Source organism: Oreochromis aureus, linkage group 8 (assembly GCF_013358895.1).
Source record: "Oreochromis aureus strain Israel breed Guangdong linkage group 8, ZZ_aureus, whole genome shotgun sequence".
Lineage (NCBI taxonomy): Eukaryota > Metazoa > Chordata > Actinopteri > Cichliformes > Cichlidae > Oreochromis > Oreochromis aureus.
The window spans coordinates 22606799-22630234 of NC_052949.1; the positions used below are offsets into that span (position 1 = coordinate 22606799).

The 23436-nt window shown below is 41.5% G+C and overlaps 1 protein-coding gene across 5 annotated transcripts in view; it reads right to left on the reverse strand.

The window, feature by feature from the left end:
* Nucleotides 1-22973, reverse strand: part of mapk8b (mitogen-activated protein kinase 8b) — a 30953-nt gene extending 7980 nt beyond the window's left edge. For 3 of the 5 annotated variants that reach the window (XM_031748872.2, XM_039616289.1, XM_031748871.2), the window contains exons 1-8: nt 22699-22973; nt 13879-14059; nt 11008-11137; nt 10342-10400; nt 8995-9133; nt 7162-7327; nt 4908-4979; nt 2098-2280 (exon numbers count right to left, since the gene is read on the reverse strand). In XM_031748872.2, coding sequence (XP_031604732.1) covers nt 2098-2280; nt 4908-4979; nt 7162-7327; nt 8995-9133; nt 10342-10400; nt 11008-11137; nt 13879-14000 — 871 coding nt within the window. In that variant the 5' untranslated portion in view covers nt 14001-14059; nt 22699-22973. Of the gene's footprint in view, nt 1-2097; nt 2281-4907; nt 4980-5842; nt 5915-7161; nt 7328-8994; nt 9134-9617; nt 9857-10341; nt 10401-11007; nt 11138-13878; nt 14060-22698 lie in introns of those variants that run through there. The other 2 variants (XM_039616288.1, XM_039616290.1) reach the window with 2 other exon arrangements.
* Nucleotides 22974-23436: the final 463 nt, after the last annotated feature.

Sequence of the window (23436 nt, forward strand, 5' to 3'; positions counted from 1 at the left end):
TGCATTTCCTGTTGAGATGGGATGTTGGTGCAGGAAACAATGTAGGCAGCAACCGCTTTGATATGTAAACAAATGAGTATCCACCAGGAAGGAAAAAAAATTCATAAAAACTTTTCTGTGATGCCACTTATAAAGTCCTGTTTTTCCATAAAGGGGTTCTATTCTGCTTCTATTCAGCTCCAAATGTATATTTTCAGACCCTACTAGAGTACCTTTGCACATTTTACTCAATTTGCTTTTGTCTAATACAAAAGCAATTGCTTGTCAAATCACAACAACAGTCCCTTCAATATTCTTTATATTGTGAGGTAAAGTCCCTTCAATAGTAGTGATAAAACCCCAACAATCAGACATCCCCCTGTGAGTGAGCAGTTGGTGACAACTGGAAAGAAAAACTCCCTTTCAACAGGAAGAAACCTCCAGCAGAACCAGGCTCAGGGAGGGGCAGCCATCTGCCACAACTGGTTGAGGTTCACAGTTGAGATTAATCCCCATTTATCTTATTCTGTGACCCTTAGTTTACCTCTATCTGAATCACACTGCCCACCCCTTTTTAAGTTAAGGCCTCACTCACATACAGACTAGTCACACAGAGGATTTGTAAACTAGCAATGGTGAGGGGTTACAGGAGTTTGCTTGTTGTTGCCAACTTGTTTGCAAACACTCACCAACTAATTGCTAAGCAGCAGCAAAACTGAAGAGTGAGGCGCAAATCAGAAACAGAGCACGTTCAGCTTCAGAGTAAAAGTTGTATCATTGGTTGATTTCAGCAGTAAGACAACTTTTACTTTCAAGGCTAAAATTCTCGGCTTTCAGTTGGCGCCACATTTGTTCAAGTTTCACGACTGCTTGTTGATTGGCTGGCGAGTGTGGGCATCTTCCATGCAAACCACAGGCAACAAGGCCAATCTACTAGCAACCAAAGAATTCACAAGGAGGTTTTTGGTGCAGCATTCTCCTTGTGACCATTTTTACCCAGGGAATACATATTGTACCTTAGCTACCAGAGGTTGATAGGGGGTCATCAACCAATCTCTAGGCCTGTATGACTGAGAGAATTAAGCTTTCTTGCAATTGGCTCCCCCTCCCAAGCAAAAGGTCTTTACCCATAAGCTCTAAAGTGGTTAGAGCTTATGTGCTCACTCAGAGGTTTGTACCTGTGATGTCTATTTTAGGGTTTTAACACCGACTCACACAGACCTTAAACTAGAAAAAAAAAAACTGCACAAAGCCTTTAGAACAAATAAAGCCAACTTTCAAAACCCTGCTCCCCGATGCTATCCAAGATGGGAAACTCGCCTAGGTTTTTGCCTTTTCAACAGAGAACATGTATCCACTTTTGTCACCATTTGAGTCTGTCAAGGACATCCGCCCTGATTATCACACATTGTTTCACATTCTGTATGAAGCCTGACAGAGTGAGTCATCACAGCTAGTGAACATTCAAATTGCTGTTGTTAAAGCAGAGAACTTGAGGGGGGAACACACTGTCATCACATGTTCCTACCTCTGTGAAGTAACGAGGACTGAAAAAGAACTACTTTGTTTTTGCGACATCTTACAACAACTCTGCGGCACTCACTGCGAGTGTTCCTGTCACCTTCTCTCCATTTACAGAGAAAGACATGCTTTTGAGGTGAATTCCTCTTCACAGAAGAAACAACTTTGGTGCTCCCGGCTTCTATAATAAGTGGTTAAGCAAAGACTGCCACCGAGCAGTGATCTGTTGCTTTGGCTTTGCTGTCAGCAGATATTTGGTAGGTTGCAAACCCAAAGCACACGTGGAGGAGAAGTTCATATTTACACATCCTTGAATGTGAACTCATTGACTACCCACGGACTCATCTGTTACACTTCCAAATGCAAAAACAAAACAAAACAAAACAAAAAACCACCTCTAAAAAGTCACAGATGATAAATTCTACATTACAAAAGAATGCCACAGCTTTACAACGGTGATTTCAAGCAGTAAAACCGAAACACATTGTGGTATAACTAATGACTGCCTCATTGTTCCTTCTCACAAACATCCACCAAAATTGTTTCAACACTTATTACCTTTTTATGCTTGAGTAAGAATTTACAAGACACCCCTACCTTTCAGTTTATTGTGCTCAGAGTCTGCAGGAAACAGGACATCAGGGAAAAGCTTCTCGAAGCTGTAGCCAGCGTACCGTGGCCGGTTCTCCACATAGGTCCTCACGGACTGGTTGAGCTTCATCAGGAACTCCTGAGATGGCGTCCCCAGCTGCTCGATCACCTTGTTCCACTGGTCAATATCTTTTGGTTATAGTGTTAAGAAACGCGTACGGCTGGATTGGAACATAAGACGCTCCAGTTTGAGGAACATTTGTGACGGGGCTGCATCGTTCTGGTTTGGACATGTTCCCAAAATACTGAGCTGATAAAGAAACGCTCAAACAAAAAAACAAAAGCAAATTAAAGCTGCAAGCAGCGTTATGAGGGCCCTCGCACTCCACGTGTGTCAAGGCACGCTCAACACCTAAAACCAGCACGTCCTATCTGATGTCACATTGATGGAATTCATGCATTTAACCACCAGCTAACTTTTCATCCCATTCAATCATGATTATAGTCGTCCCACTAGGTGGCGCTCTAACCATTACTGACAAATGGCATAACAAACATTTCCGAGCTCGAGTCTCATCATATCTGCGACCTTTGGGAGAGATTGGACATTGTATTTTTGAGTGACAGCAGATTACTGCTTTTTGGCGAGTGATTGAAACTCCACTTGCAGCCATGACCACCCCGTTTCCCTGTACGTAAAAAGCTTCGCAATTTAACATCACAAAGGTCTTTAGATTTTCCACACTGGAGATCGCGTCAATCTGATGAAATCCCTTGGAGGAGTTCGTCAAAGAACGGTGCCTGAAATGAGGGGAAAATGTCGCCAAAATTACACATTAATTTTAAAATATCTGACTTCCTGTTGGATTTGGGATATTGCTCCAAGAGACTTTTTTGTACATCTTGATATCTCCTATAAGCTTACCAGGTTTCAGACTCATACATAAAACACAGAGCAGGGGCTGTTGTTTTGAAATTTTGTAGGGGGCGCTGTGGAGCCATTTTGCGCTATTCAATGAAAGTGATCACATAACCAGAAAGCCCTCATCACATTGGAGGTGTGCGCCAAATTTCAAGACTTCTTAAACTTTCCAAGCCCCTCAAAATCTGCTTCATCTTTCATGGTGAACTGCGTTGCCACCAGGGTGCGCCGTTCAGTTTAAAGTCACAATTTTCTCACTGAAGCATCACGAGGGACTGATGTTAATATTCACCACTTTTGAGGTGGCCACACAACACAGCTTCGAAACTAAACGATTTTCGTTTGCACATTATTTCTGTAGAAACCTGTTAGGATGGGCTGAGTGGGATAAACACAATCTGGAAAATAATATACACACATATATATTTCAAACATCTGCACTTTGCATAGCTAGACGCCAAGTGAAGCAATGTGAGGCTCACCTGTAAGACGTCCAGATGTTGGAAATACAAGTCACACACATGTAAGGACAGATAATACATTCAGACTGCTTGTTCACATCTTTGTTCATCCTAAACATGAATGAACAAACAGAAGGAGAAACCTAGCCTTGATTAAAATAAAAAGCCGAAAAAGAATACAACAAAGCTGTTGCTCTGCTTGTTAAGTTCCTAATGCTAAAGTACATTTGCTATTCTTGATTTTTTTTCTTTATCCTTTCGTCTGTTGTTTAGCAGCTTTTGTGAATGTAAATAATTTACATTAAGACAAATGGAAGCTACTGACTGCTAGCATACTAGAAGTAAGCTAATGAGGAAGCTAGCCTTTAAGCCACGTTTTCAACCAAACGCGCTACACTGCTAATAAGATCCTGATAACAGCCAAATCAATTGACAATATCATCCTTGACTTAATTTAAAGAGGATTGCATTGACATAATGCTACAGAATGGCCTTTTTTCACATAAGAGGTGGAGCTGGATTTTGGATCATAAAGTAAAACCAATTAGGGAGGGCCTAAAACCAGCATTCTTTCTAGTGTCCAACAGGGGGCGATACAGGCGTTTGCGAAAAGCCTTGTTTGAAAGTTTGTAGGAAAACTTGGGGCCTTGGTCCCAACCTCGGTAAATACTTTCCTGATCTTATGGGCTCAGTCACTTATTCTGAATAAAACTAAGTCCATTATGTGAATTTTTGTTATTTTAAGTGTCAGAAAGCAGGACTGTTTAGGATATGCTAGCAACTGCGGACTGGTAGTCAGTGAGTGTGCAGTTTTACAGTCTGATACATAATACACCTAGATGGTGAAATTCTAATGTCATATTGAAGTTTCAGACTAGTGGGTGATATCATGATACGCCCATTAAAAAAACAACAACCCATAACTACTGAACAAAGGAGCTCTTTAACAATATGTTGTTACATAGGGACCTTTTTGAATTATGCCTGTATTCTTTCCCTCCACTGCTTCACAATTTCTCTAATGGGATCAAATAGGGTTGTAGTGCATGTGTACTTTCTTGTTTTAACCATTTATAATGAACAGGGTCTGATACAGCATAACAGAAGTGCTAACCTTGGTGTAGTAAGACTTACTGGGTCACCTAAATAGATTGGAGCCATTATTCTTGTCACCACATAATTAAACTTGTACTTTGCCTGCTGTAAGGAGCCAACATTTGCCATGAAAGATGGCTACAACTCTTCCAGCTCTGCCACTGCGAGTGATGAATGTCGACCCTGAGCGCAATGTCGTCATCGCTCATTAAACAGCAGGTTCGGCAGGTTTTTTCCCCTTTTGTGTGCAAAGATATGAACAAGATGTCAGACAGAGGATGGGACAACGGTCGTTTGAGGAGGACGGGGGTTTGGATGGAGGTTCAACTTAAGGATACGATCAGTGCCTGGAAACAACACACTACCCCGGACCATTTCAGCCATGATGCAGCCAACAGACCAGACATCAACTGAAAAATGAAATGACAACCACCGAATTAGCATGCAGGACTGAAAACCAAACCGAAAACAAAAATGAAAATAAGAACAAGACGAAAGGGGAAATTATAATCCATAAACACGATGACGTTCGTGCAAGGTGACACATGTGATACACGATGCAAAATGACCTGGATGTATCTGAGAGCACTCTCACACCTGGGTCAGTGTCTTACAGGTGTTTGTCTCCATCACAGCTGTGAAAATGTATGATTATTACTCCTTCAGACACTGACTTTTAAGGTTCATGAGAACTTTTTCTTCCTGCAGAAATGCCGTATCCTCGCTGCAACTCAAGCTGGGAATGCTAAACTGAGTAACTGTCATCTAATAAGGCCAATAAATCATTTTTCAGCATTTCTTTTCTTTTCTTTTTTTTTTTTTTTAAAGTAACAACCATGTGTTAAATTTCATACTAAGAGCTTTTATTTTCACATTACAACAAAAGCCATACGGTAAGCAGTTCGAGGATACTGGAGGGCATTTTATGCAGTTCACTTCTCAGCTATGGCAGAGCAAACTATTAATTCTATTTCAGGTCTTTCATGTGACAGTCATGGTGCTCGAAGCAACAGTGTTGCTGCTCGAGTGAGTGAGGAGGGAGTCGAGCCAGTGGATCTGCAGGAAGAGCAGGTGGGCGGCTGCAAGTCAAGGTGTCAGGCAAATCCAAGAAACAGAATTTCTATAGCTGCGATGTATTTGATGAGAAAGAAAAAATTTTAAAAAATAAAAATAAAAATCAGGAAACAAAAGAAGATCTGAAAATGTGACTGATTTGAGGCCATCTTCATTTCACATGAAATGCCAGACACTGCTGCAAGCAGCTCAAGGATACAATCCCTTCCTGGAAAAAGGATTTTGTGGCGAACCATTTCTGCCATAATGCAGCCCACAGCCCAAATATCCACTACATATGCGCAGCATAAAAGGAGGGAGAAGAGAATAAGCCAAAAAAATGAAATAAAATAAGAAAGAAAGATGCAACAAGTCAGCAGGAGAAAAAAAAATGAGCATTAGTTTTTATGAGACCATCTAATTGTTTTTTTAAGAGAGGACTTGTACTACCTGCACCTGTGCTGTAGGGGAATATGTACATTTAAACCAACAGCATTTTAAAAGTAACAAACAAACAGTGCAGCTCTCCAATTACATTCAGTGTTTTTGCTTTCACCTGACTCTCAGCATGTTATTAGCCTTTGCTGTCTGTACCAATGAACTCAGTCTTTATTTCCTTTACTGGGACAGAAGATTGTAACAAAACTATTCCACTCGTGGGCATCTCTAAACATTTTATGTCCAGTATTACGGTAACCTAATGAGCTGTGCTGGCATGCACCTCACAGTGTCTGCAGCTTAGTGCTGATAATGTCAATGTCTCACACAACCACAGCAGAGAATCTCAGACTTCCCACAACAAGGCCATCTTCTTAAAAGGAAATGCTCAGCTAACACAAACCACTGGCACCACAGCTGCACCCAATGCATCTCCCTAGCTTTTACTGCAGTGTTATAGATTTTTATCTATATGCACAACTGAGGTTTTAGTGGTGATAGGTTTTAATCACATATCGCAGTACATCTCTTATGCTTTGTTTCTTCTCTGTTAGCTTTGGGCTGCACTAATTTATAGCACAGTCCTCCTAGTCCTCTACTAATCTTTCTGCTCAACTATATGATATTGATGCTCTGGAATCTAATGGATCAATATGACATATTACACCATACGTCAACCTCTGCGCTTCAGACTCAAACTGTGATGTGTTTCAAGCAGGAGTGCACGGTGAAACTGCTGAAGCATGCATTAGTGCCTGTATTCATACTGAGGTTTACTTTTTAGCTTAGCTGAGCTGAGCTGAGCTCAGGACAGGCAACCTGTTAATAAAACATCAAACGCATGCTAAAACACTGCTGGGCACCACAGTCCTCAGACAGGAAGTTCCCCACAAAGCACCGATGCCACACATACCAACTCCCCCCCCCCCCCTGAGCGTAACCTTTACAGGAACAGGGAGTGTGTGCGTATGTGTGGGAGAGAGTGTTTGGGAAGTGATCCTGAAACATCTCAGGGGGTGAGGGCCATGCAGCAGGCCAGGCAGCAGCTCCTCATTAGCCGGTCGCTGTCAAGAAGCCGCTTCATCCACTGCCTGCACTTACCGTTGGCCTGGTAGCCCATTCCCAGGATCACTTCAGGGGCGCGGTAGTAACGTGTCACCACGTAGGGCGTCATGAGGAGACCAGTGGCGGCCGTCCGGGCTAAACCAAAATCCAGAATCTTCAGTGTGCAGTCGGACTTTACCACGATGTTGCTGGGTTTCAGGTCCTGTTCAAACACAACACCACCACAAAAGTTACAACCTGATATAGATTAAACATTTAACAAAAGACAAATAAAAGACTTGACTGAAAATCAAACTCACTTTGCAAGGAGACTTTTTTTGGTGCAGGGACAAATATTCCTAGAAATGTCTATATATGGGAAACACGGTCGCTGGTGTAACAGGGCTCAAATATCAGGGTTTGTTTTCCCTCAGAAGAGGCGATCATTCTCTCCTCTACTAAAAGAAAAGCTGATACCCACCGAGAGGATGATGAATCACTGTTACCACAAAGTCTTTGTTTTGTTTGGTTACACCATTTCATCCTTGTTTATCTGTTCTCTTGAGTTCAGTGTGTTCATTTCCTTGTCTGCTTTTTTTTGGCACTGCTTTCTCACAAGAACTTAAAAAACAACCCATCTGCTAAAGGGTGTCTCCTCTCTTCTGAAGCTAACCCTGACAGAATCGAGTGGCACTATAAGGTATCCTGCGATAAAGACTCATTGCCTATGGCTATAACCTGGCCATTTGCCAGGTGATTTATTGCAATAATTTCCCCCTTTCAGTCTTATTTACATGCAGGCTAATCTGATAACATCTTAATGAGCCTCGTCTGGTTTTGGGAAGAGAATAAACAGACTACACCTGAAGGGTACTCACTGGCAAACACTAATTTCAGGAAATCTTTAATGCGCTACAGCTGAAAATCCTCCTGATAATAATTATCATCACTTGTTAATCATAAGAACATCAGACTGGAGGGGTAAACCACAGTCAGTCATACTTCCTCCTCCGTAGGTAGCTTCTGAGCAGCTGAAACAGACCAGAGAGCTCTGAACACTGAGACAATGCCCCCAAAAAACGAGAGCACGATCTCTAGCGATCCGTGACTCACGTTGCATCTGTTTACCTGATGAAAGCTTCGCGTGCCGTGCCGTGCCAGTGTGAGCGAGACTGGTTAGCTCCGCCTGTGGCTCAATTAGTTCTGGCTGGCAGAGCAAGAGGAGCTCTGCTAATCTACTGGAGCACATCTCTCTGAGGGTGATTGACAGGAGGCTGCCAGTCACTCTGTGCAAGTGTGTCCATATGAAAATCCTATTCATACAGCTTATGATGCTTCAGGGTGCGTACTGTCATTCTGTGTGTGTGATGCTTCAAGGTGTGCATGTGTGTGTGTGTGCGTGCATCTCCACTGCAACCTGTAAATGTCTGGTTGTGTTATCCGGTGCTTTCATGTTAGAAGCGTGAGTAAATGTAAATGCAATGAGATCCAGTCAACTGCAGCTTTAAAGGAGCGCCTTGACATTTTAGCAGGCACACTTATCCTCTGGATAGGCTGGAAAGTTCCACTTTTATGTCTGCACACTAAAGAAGCTGCAAGAACCCATAAAGCTTAGCCCACAAGCATGCCATGGAGTGGGGAGAAGTTAAACTACATCACATTTTATTTAGAGATTATTTAAGCATTGGTTAGCACAACTGGTCACCAAAAACATACCACCATCATCGCTTTCCTCCAACCACCCCATCTTTCAGTAGTCTCATATTTTTCCTTTGATGTGATACTTTTAATTCATAAAAACACAGACTTAACTCAGTGTAAGCTTTAGCTTGCAACTGCTCCCAGTCACATATGTACAGCTGCATATGTGGCCCCCCTGGTATGGCTTACCCTGTGTATGATCCCTGCAGCGTGCAGATGTTTGATTCCACACAACATCTGGTAGAGCAGGTAGGACAGCCTCTCGTGGTCCAGCTCCATCTGAATCACCTGACAGAGGTTAGCATCCATCAGTTCCATTACTAGATACCTGCAAGGAAAGAGGTTAAAATAAGCACACAGGCAGGCAAAGACAAACACACACGGGGGCTTTGTATGTTTGTTTCACTGGGTGTGTTACAGTGTACAGATGCAGCGTGTGCACGTGTCTGACTCTGTATTACATTTCCTACATGCCAAATGAATATAAAGCTACATTAAAGTGTGAGATTCTCTCACCCAATCAGCTTTTAATTTGCCTGGCATTTTGGAAGTGACAGTACGGTATCTCCTCCAAACAGTGATGATATCATAGTTGTCAGCTGTTACATCATCAGTCACTTCAAAACTCCTACATGGAGTAAGTCACCTCAGACAGATTTTTTTTCCCCCCATTACAATGTAATGCATTTATTTACAAAGCAGAACCTTTGCTTGCACACAGCTTATAAAAGACTGGAAAAGGCTACAATGCATTGACAATGATTGTATGGGAGCACATATGTATTTGCCGGTATACATTCAAGTATACTAACACCAACGCAAATGCAGTGCTCATCCTCCAACTCTGCGATGGCCCCGCTACCCTCTGGCTACGATTTGTCCAGTTTCCTTTTTAGCTCCAATCAGGCAAACACAGCAGAGCAGACACAAACACACACACACATATATGTGTATACACACTCTGGGCTTCAAAAGGATGGCATTAATCATGTTCGTTCCCATCATACTCTTGGTAACCATCACTTCCCCCACATCCCAGCATTCCCCCCTGATTTTACAGCTACTTACATGGACATCTTGTCGACTTCGAAACACATCCAGGGCTCATCTAAATATATCCCAATGTTGCTCTTATTAAAGGCAGAGTCCTCACAACAACAACTACTAAAGTGCATGCATACATGGCGCAATGCTGTCAAGCAGAACAGTCACAGTTGCTGTGTTTGCATGGCGGTGAAGTATAGCTACAGCTCTGGACAGGTGAGTGTCAGGCTGGTGACAGATTGTGGCCAATCAGCCTGAAAACTGGTTCATTCCTGTCACCAACTGATTCAGTCTGTGCTTTTCTAATATACACCATTTCATGAAGTGTGCACACCTGACATCCCACTGACTGTAAAGCATCATTTCCCTGAAGTATTTAACGTGAGGCACAACAAGAGATCTGGCTAAGCCCCCAAAAAGATCATCTAAGCCCCCGGCGTTCTGCATCCTGTATTGATTTGAGCAGCTGTGATTTGGCTCGCTCATACTCACACATCTTGGAATTCCTCCAGTGTCTTCTGTGGTGTGAAAACATTTAACAGCCCAATAATCTGCAAAAATAAAAAGTGTAATTGCTGGAGTTGTTTTATATATTTAACATCTTCACATCCGCATCCCTGGACAAGAAAGGCCAACTCTTAATCTGAAAAGTTCAAGGAGGAAGTGTTAGCATTAATTATGAATACAGCAGGATGTTTTCCTCATTCACAACAACGAGGCAGCAGCAACGAGATGTTTGTCGTCAAAACACTATTGTTTATGGTTTGTTTCCCTGTGTGGAGCTCAGCAGGTTCTGCTGTAAAACCAACATATTGTGCAGATTTTTTTGCTTCCCTGCTGACTCATACTTTACACGGCTCTGTGAATAGTGACTCTACAGATCAATACTTAATCATTTTAACGGACAGGAGTGATAATAGAATTTAAATGCATTCTGCTCACACTTTTCAAAGCTAATTGTCCCCTTTAACTTCTACTGTGCATTCTCTGCACCTGCTTAAATTATACTTCTATTCATAGCTCAGGTTTAGCTACATGAAATACACCTACTCATACAGTCAAAAGGTAAGGCTATCCTCTGCAATGTCTAAAGAGTTATACCAAAACATTCAAACCATGCAAAAAGAAACAAAAATGCCATTAAATTCTGGCTCTTACATTCTTGTGGTTGACACATTTCATTAGCACCAGTTCCCTGTAGGCCCGTTTTGCGTGAGTTTGATTCTGAAAGGGTCGGCTCAACTTCTTGATGGCAACGTTCCTCTCCAAGTTGTGGTCGTACGCCGAACTGGGGTGAAGGACCACAGGAGAAATTTAGTCAGCAGTAATGGATGTCAAAAATTGTTCTTTGTTTTTGTTGCTTTTCCCTGACGGCCAAAAGAATATGAAGATTTTCACATATTATTCTGAAACAAGGACCTCTCTTTTTTATTTATTTGTTTTGCTAATAAGTCTGTTGCTAATACTTTGCCCATAATATACACCTTAGGGGAGCTATACTGAATGTGGCAGTCCCTAGAGTCCAAAAATCTGTAGTTCTGCCAAATGCCATAAAACCCAATCACTCCTTTGTTAAATGGTCAGCTGTTTACAGGGTTACATGTTTACATCCCGTTAACAAAAACAGATTTCACCTCTTTAACCGCTCTCCCTGGTCATGAAAGCCATACATGGACTACATTTTGATATAAATCATCAAGTAAGGTTTAATGTTGTGCATGTTTAAGGGTTACAGAAAGCCAGTAACAGAACCACTTGACCTGAAGTCTTGACCACGTTTGCGGCGCCTTTTGAAGCATTTTTAATATAATCATTTGACAAATAGCACGCCTTGCTCTGCGGTTAATTGTATTAACAGCCTGCCATGAAGTGTGTTCTCCAGTTTTTTGTATCATTTATGCATTAGCACCCATTCGTCAGTATTAGCTTGATATGTGATGTGAGGCTCCTTTATATGCATGCAAATGATTATGTAGCCAGTGCTGACAAGCTGATGTAGGGTTAAGTTATGTAATTACACTCCACCTTCATCAAATTTGCCCATGCTACCCAAATACATGTTGGAGAAGACGTGGTGCAAATACTCTCGTCCTGTTCAAAGTTAAGATATGTATTGGAATAACGTTTTTGATGCTATCAAGAAAATATTTCACCAAAATCTTGGAAAAGAGCCCAAGGTTGTATTACTCCTTCTCGCAGGATTTGAGGGGTCAGCTGGCAAATACTGTATCTGCCTGCATTACAATTAGATGGTTGAAACCTGACCAAATATACCATATGTGGTTTGAGAGAATTTTAGAAATCCATCTAATGGAACAAATAATATGCTCCCCGAGGTTTCAGAAAGAGAGAGCGAGACCTATTTTTACACTATTTAAACAACAAAGCTTGGTTTTTCTTAACTTCTGCAAACAAGATATTAAATCCTTAAAACTGTACCTTTTCCTTTTAAATAAAAGAAACAAATTTAGTTGGTAATAACTGATAAACTGATGAACGGAAATTTCTGTGCAGAATGAGCCAGCAAACTTTGTGTATTGAGCAATACATTTGGACAGCCCATAATGTCTCCTCCTACTTTAAACTTGGGTTGGTTACTTTATCTGTTAAAAAAAAAAAAAAAGAAATACCATCACTGCGAATGAGCTTAGGTTTATAATCGGCTGGATAAAGCACCACGTAGACTCAAATTCTTTTCTTGTCGATGCCGTCTATAAGTTTTATATGCAGAGCTGTACATTAATGCCAAGTATACGTCACACTGTCAAGAGGAACTTGCATGTCTTTAGTTATGACTGTAGAAAATGTGTGGACATGTTTAGTCCTGCTGTGCTGCTCTGTTTTATACTGCTGAAATGTCAGCAAATGCTCCTAAATGTCACGTTAAAGAGCTCCACTGTGCAGCTGTCATTGAAATAAAATGAATGGTCAAACAACTGTTTTATGCAACATCCCTCTGTGGGATTTCGCAGTAATATTTTTTATAAGTTTCATATGAGATGACTCTCTTGTAGGTTGAACTCAATTGTGTCATTTTGTGAGGACTACAGTCAGATGGTGCAGAAATGTGAGCGTGTAGAAAGCCTGAAGCAGAATGTGCATGTTAAAAAGGGCTCTGTGTTGTAATTGCTTTATAGCCCACCCCTCATGTGAGTGGGTCTGTATGCCTGAAGTGATGATATTAGGAATATCCCCTCTCACTGACATAACAGACAAGAAAATGAGCATTTAGAGCAGTTTCAAGCCTGAGCTTTTGGCTCATAGGGATTACTTGTACATACCTGACTTTATTACTTTAAACAAAACTTTGATCACGTGTAGTCTGACCACACAACGCTGTGACATTACATATGGGACAGAAAATAAGGGAATGTTTAACAGGCCCACTATTAATCCTTTTCCAGCACTAAGCACTACAGTTGTTGAGATTTTGTAGCCAGCAAGTTCTTACATGACAAGCTAAAGTCTTAGCTGACACTCTTAACTGTGTTGTGCATCAGTTTCTTGGTATTCCTACCTGGTATGAGGAAGAGAGAAGGTTAATGAAAGCAAAGACGCTAGATGAGTTCGTCAGGCTTATCTTATGTTACAAGGTGAAATGGATTCATTCTGACAGCCCATGTGATTTTGATAGTCCAATCAATCAACCACAAAAAAAAACTGAAGAAAAAAAAAACCTTAGAAAATTTCATAAACCAATTGTGGTGTGGATCAGCTCACTCCAACACCTAACCCTCTAAGATCGACAAAACTTCACAGGAAACGTAACATCACACTGTGCTGTCAACAAATAGAACATTATGCATCAATTTCTGTGTTGTATGCAACTTATGCTGCTCTTTTTACATCTGATCTTATCAACTTTCGTCAACGGCAGCCGGCAAAGTCCAGGCTGTGCTTTTCAAGCTTTCATCAAATGTTAAACAGGTTTTGGGTGTGAAGTTAAATCTAACTTTTCGCTGAGTAAAGAAGTGACCGATCGCCAAGTGAAGGTTGTCATCTGGGTGGGCAGAAAGTACATATACTCACCAAACAATTCCCTGTGCTCCGGATCCAATGGGTCTTAGGTTCTGGTAGCGCTTTAAAACTGTAAAAGTTGAATCGCCCACATCTATACTGTAGTACTCCCTTTCACGCTTGTTTCGGTTCATGGTGAAGCCTTGGACAAAAGCGGTGACTGGGCATCCAAGTGGAGCTCGCCTCTCAAGACCTGCAAAGTATTAACAGGAGATAAGACTATAGATATTTCTAGAACACTACATATGGTTCAATCAAGAAGCACTATAGCTGTGTGTTAGAGCACACCCTCTTTATGTTTAAAGCCCAGTGTCAAATCAGTGAGCCATAAATAGTTGTCCCCAGGCAAAGTATGCAAACAGGTCCTACCAGCATCCAAGTCGCCGTTTGGTATCTCTGCCAATAAGTATTTTTCCACCCTCCTTTTTGTTTTTTGGCATATTTACATTTTGTGCATAAAAGATGTGAATGACAAAGCAGAAAAGTGTTGAAAATGCGTCTCTGTGCGTCTTTAAATGCTACATTTGACAGACTGAGCAGATAAATCAGCAAGTACATGATAAACACTGTACTGTGCCGAGATTGGAGGAACAAATCTATCAGATCTGAGCAAAGACCACCCTCAGTGAATCATTACATCAAACAAAACAGCAAGGCTACATTTCAACAGTGGTTTTCTCAACGCTTTCCTGTTCAGGAAATGCAAGTAAACAATTTTTAAAAACTGGAGTTCCTTAAATCACCATGTGGGATTAGTTCCAAAAGTCAGTAGCCACAAATCAATGGTGCAGCACATAAGCAAATAGATTTGGCTTTAAAGGCCTACATTAAAGGCACAGGGACAGTCTGCTCTTACGTTTCTCTGGCACTCAAAATTACAGACAGGTTGCTAACCAAGCTAGGTAGCAAGAACATACATTAGTTGATCTCTCTGTGGTACCCTTTCTTCCAGTTGATGTCACAAAAGCCGCTTTTTCATTAGCACCTACTCGGATCGACTTGGCACTGTTCGCCATGGTTTTCAGGGTTTTCCCATTAGGTCATAGTTCCTGGTACCAGGTACTTTTTTAGTACCTGCTCGGCCGGGGTTCCAAGCGATCCGAGCAGGTACTAAAATGTGACGTCACCACACTGCATGTCACTGATTGGCTGGTGAGTAGCGTCTCGTTCACAAAAAAACAAAACAAAACAAAACAAAAAAAACACCTCCAAAAATGCTGTGTTCCCCGAGTCTCACGAAAAGCCACACATCCACATTTGCTGTAGCGTTCATGTCGCATATTATTACGTCACCGAACACCCAGACGCGTTGCCATGACGACAAGCACACACACTGGGTTGTAAACCAGTGAAGTCAGAATAAGTGCTAATGGAGAAGGGGCTACACTGTTTTGAAAGAATAAAAAACAAACAAACAAAAACAAAGTTGAAAGCTCAAAACTAATGAGTGATGTGACAGTGGCTAGGTCCATCTTTCATCTACAGTTTATAAGTTTTCCACCACTTGGCGTTTAATTGCTGTTCTTTTTCATTCTGCCTAGCAGATGTATGTACATTATGTACTATTTTCTGAAAACTGCACCAAATGTAAAACTGATTTTTGAAGAATTTCTGTTGAAGTACTCAAGAAAGTATTTCCATACACTATCCCACAATACAGGCTGTCTGACACAGTTTATTATCTCATAATGGCTACTAGTTAATTTAATCAAACAAGCCAGGAAGCAGTTATCTTATAAGTTACATTTAATCAAATGTTCACAGTGTTAGCATTATGTATGACCCTTTCATAATGAATATTTAGGATCATTATCTGTATCAAACACAATTAGATTTATTTCTTGAAAAGAATTGTCAAATGACTTGTAGTGATCAGGTCTTATAGCAGGGCAAAACATAATGGTACAAATACTGTTTTACTCTCCTCCGCTCAATAAAAGCCCCCCATTTAAACCCGGAAGAACTCATTAATCTCAGAAAAATCAAACCAGCCGCGTCTCAAATCCTAAAGGAAGCTTCATCAACTGTAATGACAACTAAGCCTCTGCAATCCAACTTATAGCCCAGAGGACCTGCGCACACATATATAAATTCCAAAGGTCAGGGCGACGGAGCAGTGATCAAGGCACAGAGGAAGAAGGAAGCCGGGTTTCATGCAGGGGATGAAGATGACAAATCATTAGTGGAATTTGGAGCATTGTGCTGAGGAGGTTGGCTGTGTAGTGATAGCTGTACGTTCCACGGGTCATTCCCTGAACTGGATTTCTCCAGCTACTGCAGGCAGACCACACCCCACCCTCTTCCTTTTCAGTATCAGTCAGCCCACCAACCTCCTCTACTCTGTTTGATACACAGAAATTAAAAACTTATTATCTAGGATAGCTTTCAAAGAAACATGTCTCTTAACAGAACCATATTAAACACAGCACTCTGTTGGTAACAGTAGTACAACAACAAATACTGTTTTGTTAGAAAATGGAAGATCGAAGAAGTTGGAAGATATTATTTGGGAAAAGTCACTTTAATAACAGCAGTGGAGCTGTCTTAAATTCTGTGATTACTTACTAAGATTAATTTAGAAAGGAAGCACAAACAGCAGTACTGAACATATGGCTTATGTCTGTGATGGCTGCGGTGACTCGATGTGTAGTATATCTAAGGAGGTGTGTATAAGGATACAGCACAGTGTAGGATTTCAGAATGCATAAGTATAAAAGCCAAAATACACGCTTTCAGTCAAACAAACAGTGATTACTGCTGCTGCCCCTCCACATGACCAACACAGGTGCATTAGAAAGAACAGAAGAAAACACAGCCAACTGCTGAGGGCGAGAACATTAAGTTTTATCTCATTTTCTTCACTTTTGCTTTAATGCCACTTTCAAGGGCTGAAGTCAAAAACACCTCAGTTAAACCTGAGTCACATCTGTGACCAGTTCAGGAAGGAACTGACTCACTGCTCATGCCAAACAGTGACGGGTGTGAAAGCACCCAATACGTACTGAGATTGGATCTGGTAGACCACATTCTGAAGTGGTCTACGTCAAACGGGGTCACACTCTTTTTGCTGCAAATAATGTGCCTCTTACCAAATTTTAAAAAAAAACATACACTACTTGTTTTGCATATGGCTGTTGGCTAAGCTGCACACTAAAAATAAAGTACTGTGTTTGATCGCAGTACAGATCAGGTTGTAGGACTTAAAAGATGTGGTCAAGATTTGACTTTGAAGTGTAGGTCATGTGTGCATGTCTGCTGGTTCCTTTCAGGGCTACCTATTTACATATAGATCCTATTATAAGTGGTCACTCAAGTCGCATCCTCAGACCAGCTGTAAAGTGACATACTAGTGACTGGATATTCCTAATTGTATGTTAATGCCCAACAAGAACAGGGCTCTAATTCTGAGTACCAGAAATGAGATGCGCATCTGTTTGAAGACGTATCTTTTGAGTTTTAATTAAAACTAGCAACCCCGAATTACAAGAAACCGACAGATTCATTCAGAAATGGATGTTTATACTGGCTCACATGCCACCCTGCCTGTCTGCTCTAAACACAGCTCTGCCTGTGCTGCTTCTTTTCCGCTTGCGTTTTGTCTTTTCTGCTTCTCCTCATCTTTGCCCTCTCCTCTCCTGCTGCATTATTCTCTTTGACTCTGATCAGAACATCTCTCTTCCCCGTTGCAGAACCTTGTCAAAATTCTGCATCTAAGCCGCACGGAGAAGAGGTACAGGGATGAATATAGAGCTCAACTTACAAACAACCCTGAACACAAGCAAGAAGTGTGCTGCTGGATGTTTAACAAAAAGACACAGTGTACACAACAAAACAGCAGGAGAAACAATAATAAATGTACTAGCTGCTAAAACCAGTCTGAGCCTTTCAGCCCTTATGGTGCCTTTCCAATGTGGGAGCTGCCAATTCCACAGGCACTAATGCAGCCCATACCATCAGTGATGCAGGCGTTTGAACTGAGTGCAGATAACAAGCCCAATGGTCCCGCTCCTTGTCAGTCCACAGACTAAACTAAATTAAACCAAGCGCACCTTTCAACTCGTGCGTCTTTGAACCATGCAGTCAGGTTGTTTTGGCTCTTCTTGTGTTTAGGATCTTTCTTTGCACTGGTCTCTTTGGCTGGATTGGGTTCATCATGCTCAGGTCAGGTCTCGGTGTGTACTAGCCCCACTAGTTTGTTGTAATAATTTAATTTATCCAGTTCAGCTAGATTTCAGCTTGATGGACCTATGAAGATATTTAACTTTTCCTCACTTTGCATGCTGCCGACTACTGAGGAGACACAGCAAAACTGCCAGCTGAGCAGCTTTTGTTGAATCAGAGGAAAATAATTTGTCGTCTGTATGTTTCTTCAAAGCAGCTCTTTAATAAAGGTAAGCATGGAACAGCAATGGTTTTAAGGGTTCAGTGTTCAATCAAGTAATTATTAGACTACTGTAGCAACTATGCAAGAATTTACTCGAACAGTTATGATCTCTAGCACAACTTTGACAGCGAATGCTCTCAGGCTTCCACGTCGCTTTCATATTCAGTTCCCCGTTCAATCCAAATGAGCTCAGCTTCTTTCATGTACAACATTTAGCCGCATCCACCACAAAGCAAAAATGTCAGCTTTATTTGCCAGAGGTATCCTTCTGCGCACAGACCAGAAATATCATGCAAAACACTTCTGGACACGCTTTTCAGAAAAAGTCATTTAGCATATCAAATATAGGCCACACAGGAGGAAGAGGGTGTATTCAAGCTCTGTTTTACTTAGTTTGTGGAGCTCTATCCCAGCGCTGCACAGAGTATGTCTAAACAAACGTTACATGACCATTTCTCCTATGTGAAGCAAGAGCAGTACAAAGGGTGTCAGGAGCCCTGTGAGACGGCAAAATCCCCAGCTTCCTTTTAAGATGGGACTCAGCAATCTGATGGAGTGTATCAAGCCATCAGCCCCATCAACCTCGGCTGTTAGAAAGCAGCAAATCGTGCATGTGTGAAAGTCTGCAGGAATATAAATCAATGTATATAAAAGAATTGTGAAGCTGCACAGGTAGGTTTGAACCACTTGAATAAGAAATTACAATCACAACAGCGCAAACCTAGACGACCACACAGGTAACACAAAGATCTACATATAACTGAATGAAAAAACAAGACAAAGCAATCATCTTTGTCTCAACATGAATCGGGAAATAATTAACTGTGCAAGAAGCTGTTAAACTAGCTTATCAATTATTTAGTCTGCACAGGTAAGATTCTGCAGTTTTCCAGATGGAAATCAAGCAGCACTCCGAGTGTAAGCTGCTCTCACCAGAGCCGAGCTGGCTTTTGAACGCTCTGCCAGGCCCAAGCATCAGGGACGTTTTCTTAAGACACCAGCACCAACCATTTAATTAGCTAATGTATGTTATTATCCTGCTCTTAAAGATAAATGTTTTTACACATGTGAAAACACACTAAAGCAGCTCAGTAGAACTAAGGTTTAGGACATTTTTTTAAAGAAAAATTGCCATAGCAGTGGTGCAGGTTTTCTGACAACTGACTCAGTTATCAATTAGGATTAGTTTGTACATGCTAATCAGAAAATAAATGACAATACTACAGCACTACAGTACTTTTAAACCCGTGAGCCTGCTTTTATAAACACACATGTGGCACATGAAAGTTGCAGCTGTATCAGAGTTCAAATTAAGCACACGTGGCACAGCAACTGCCATCCACTGACACACTGGTGGTGGGTAAATAAGGTCTCTGACAGCCAGACAGAACTAAACAGATAACTGTGTCAAAAAGTGGCAGATATGGCTTCTGAACTGCCGCTCCTGTCCAGATATTCTCCCACACAGCTGTCCATCATGCTGTCACAGCTGGGAGCTGATCCGTCTTGTCTACCTCTGTTCCATTTCACCCAGAAAAGAAAAACCAAAAACGCGAGATTCTTGCAAATATCAAACAGTTCCAAGTTATCTGGGTGACCACTGTCGATTCCACCAGCACTTTCGCCTTTTATCTTCAAAGCGCTCGCACTCAGCCAAAGTAGCTGCTGCTGATAAGAGCTCACAAGGCCTTATTCAGTGCCAAATTCTGGTACCAATGAAGGCCCTGAATCACACTTCTCTTATTGGTCGTCTGTAGAAAAAAAAAAAAGGGGGGGGGTTATTGTTACTTCCTGTAATCTCGGCCTAGATTTCAAGCTGTCCGACAAACTGCTGATCAAGTAGTTGACAATATTCTAAATAAGAAAAAACAAAATAAAATAAAATAAAAACAAACAAAAAAAACAGGCAGATAAGCTGTGTGAGTATCACATGTCTCATGGTAGCAGACAGGAAACACACCACAAACTGTGAGAAGAAAAGCTTCACCAATCTATAAAGCAGAGAGGCACATGCTATAATACCAGTAAATAGACCCATCCCCTAGGCTCCAGACTGGGGATCTGCTGATTCAGCTTTTTCCAGTACTGATAGGATACCAATACCTTGGCTTTAGGTATCTACCAGTATCAAGTACTAATCTGATACCAGAGTTAATAAGCTGTAATCTTCACTCTGAGGATGACACTGGGAATCATTCTTTTAATGTGTGAGGCAACATCAGGCTCGACTTTAAAATAAATAAATAAATAAATAAATAATAATTTAAAAAAAAGAAAAAACTGGGTTAGAACAACAAAGGGACCCAAAGCATCCGATGCCACCTCTGCAACATGTAGAAGAAACATGCGCAGAAAAGGAGGTGGGGGAAAGCAGAAATAGTGCTCTCTGCATTATTTGTAGCTCAAATTTCAATATAAGGCAATACATCTAATCTGAGGAAACGCATGATCAAACACCAGATATTCCTGCAGACTGAACAGCGCCCTGTTTGACAGCCTGAAAGCCAATTTCAGTAAGGACCTGCAGGTAGCGTCATCATAGTTGTTGCCAACATATAGGGAGTTGAACTCGTGGATGATGAATGAAACTTTTAGTGCGACATCCACAGCTCCATGGTGATCTTCTACAGGTACTGAACCAGGCAGCTGGATAAGCTGCTGACAGAGAAACTGGATTTTTTTTCCCCCCCAACCCTGTCGGCTAGTTTAGCATTTTTAAACTGGCTCCACTTAAGTGTCTTATCAGCATGCTGTTGACAGTAAATAAATGCATTATATGAGACCGCATGTCCACAACCTAAGTATGTAAACATAACCGATAACAGTCTAACATTACTATTGAATATTGCTGTAAGCAAACACTGTGACAGTAATGTCAAATCACAGACGCCATCTGAAAACAACAAAGAGAACTCTGTAAAATGTTGCAAATAACTAAGAGAATGCGTCGCAATTGACAACAGACAAAAAATGATTGTTTTCCATTTCCTGCTCAAAAATTCTAGACCCTTCTTTTTGTATTGTAAATGATTTTTTAAAACTTTTAAGGAGCTTAATTTATTTAGGATAATTTATATGCTATTAGGGCCTCTGTAGGCAAAAACAAAGCAATATGGGCCAACCTTTTGTGTCCACAATCTAAAAGTGCAGAGAGGCACAACCGTCTCTGCTCTCAGCTGTGACTGTTTGAACTGTGACGCGCTGGGTTAATTGTTGTATTTGTGTTAGGGCTGGTCCCAGCAGAAGAATTAAAGCAGGACGAGCACTGCATCGCTACCGTGACGACTGGTTTTATGTCAAACAATAACTCCACTTACCAAGAAAAAATATGGTACACACTTGTGTCTACTAATAAAAAGCCCTGCTGATGAGTGTCTAGATACAAACAGTTGTGTTCAATTTTATCACGGAAGACAACAGAAATCAACTGAAAACATGGTAAAATTCACAAGTTAAGAGGCTTAAAATCCCTCCGACATTTCAGTATCCAGATGTCAGAGTGGGCTCAATGTGGATTCATAATCCCGGCTCTGCAGGCTACCTTTTGCTTTTGGTGCAGGAATCAGATTTCTTGGTTCTTTTGGCCTGACCATTGCTGTCCTCTTGGCAGGTTGTTCCCAAAAGCCCCACTAGCAATGTGCAGTGCACTGTGAGAGCTGCATCGCCCAAATATGACGACAGAAGCACTTCAGTGTAACCAAGATGCACATAGTGAGTGCACAAGCTGCAACCTGGGGCGATTTCTACCTAACCCAACTTTGACCAGATGATAAAATTATTAATACAGCTAACAATCTCGTGTGCTCGATAAGAAACATACAATCCTCTGACCTCATCCCTGTTTAGAATAAAGACAGGAGCTGAGAAATGCTCCCAAACTGATGCAACTAGCAAAAAAAGGAGGAGCACATTTGTCAATCTGCAGGTTAAATCATCACATTTAAAAACACAAGCACAAAGACTGCAGTCCGAGCCTGATACTGATATGCCTCTGTGATGTTACAAGCTGTACAGATATGCTGCCAAATACAAAACATACAAATAAAAGCAGAAAACCGGTGCTAGATGAAAACAGGGTGTATTCAAAGGCGTTAATAAGTGATTTCTGTTTACACTGGGGGTGTAGGTGAGCACAAGCTGGAGGTCATAGCGGTTTCCTTGAGCATTTCACGAGTGGCAAACACCACCCGGTTCATGCTTGGCGGTGTAAGCTGTGCTAATGACATGGGTAGGTATACTTCCCAGTGTAGCCGCTCACTCTGGTTGCCTTGTACCATTTAGGCCAGACCTGTCCTGCCTGCTGTGGTGCTGGTCACCCTATACGTTATGGTGACACCTATTTAGAGTAACGTGTGTGACCCACATTTGTCCGTTCCCCTCCCAGCAGTTGACAACAACACGTCAAACATGTCCCAGTGGGAGAAAAAAAATCCATATGTCGAGCTCACCCCTCTCTGGTTAATTCCAACAGTGTCGACCCCGCAGTCGCAACTCGCTGCCTGCTGCCGGAGACACAACCTGGACGGTGTTTAGAAGGAAAAGAGCGCTTTAATCCCTTTCTTCCCTCCGGTTACACTCCCGTTTCCGTCACACTAGCAGGCTGGGAACACCGCAAGATACATGTGTAGCTTCTACGCAATCTAGTCTCAGTGCTTCCGCGACCCAGGCAGTTTCTGCCATTTCATACCAACGTCGTCGAAACCTTCCGATGTTTCCTCGGCTGCACAATGAGAACCAGGGGGGCGTTCAAAACCGCCTGCGCGTTCCCGGCGGCTACGTCTGCAAAGCGGAAGCGACGGTTTTGCAACGTTTTGGAATGACGTCGCGTTCAACGGGAAAATGTGGATGTTTTCTACTTGCTGAAGAGTTATTGAAACACCCGAACATGTACAACTACTCAGCTTCTTCTGACAACGTTACATAAAAGTGATGAGTAACATTTAAAATAGCGCTAACAAAGTATTATCAGTTTTATAGTTGTTTTCTACACCTAGCTACCAAGCAAATGTAAGACTGGTTCACATAAAAAATAACTATTCAACTAGCGTCCTGAATGACAATTTAAAGTTCTGTATAGACTACTTTTATGCTGTGTAGCCTTTACTCTACTTTTCCAGATAAAAACTTTGCATTAAAAAAAGTACAATTGGTCCATAGCATCATACTTTATAACATTTTGACTTATC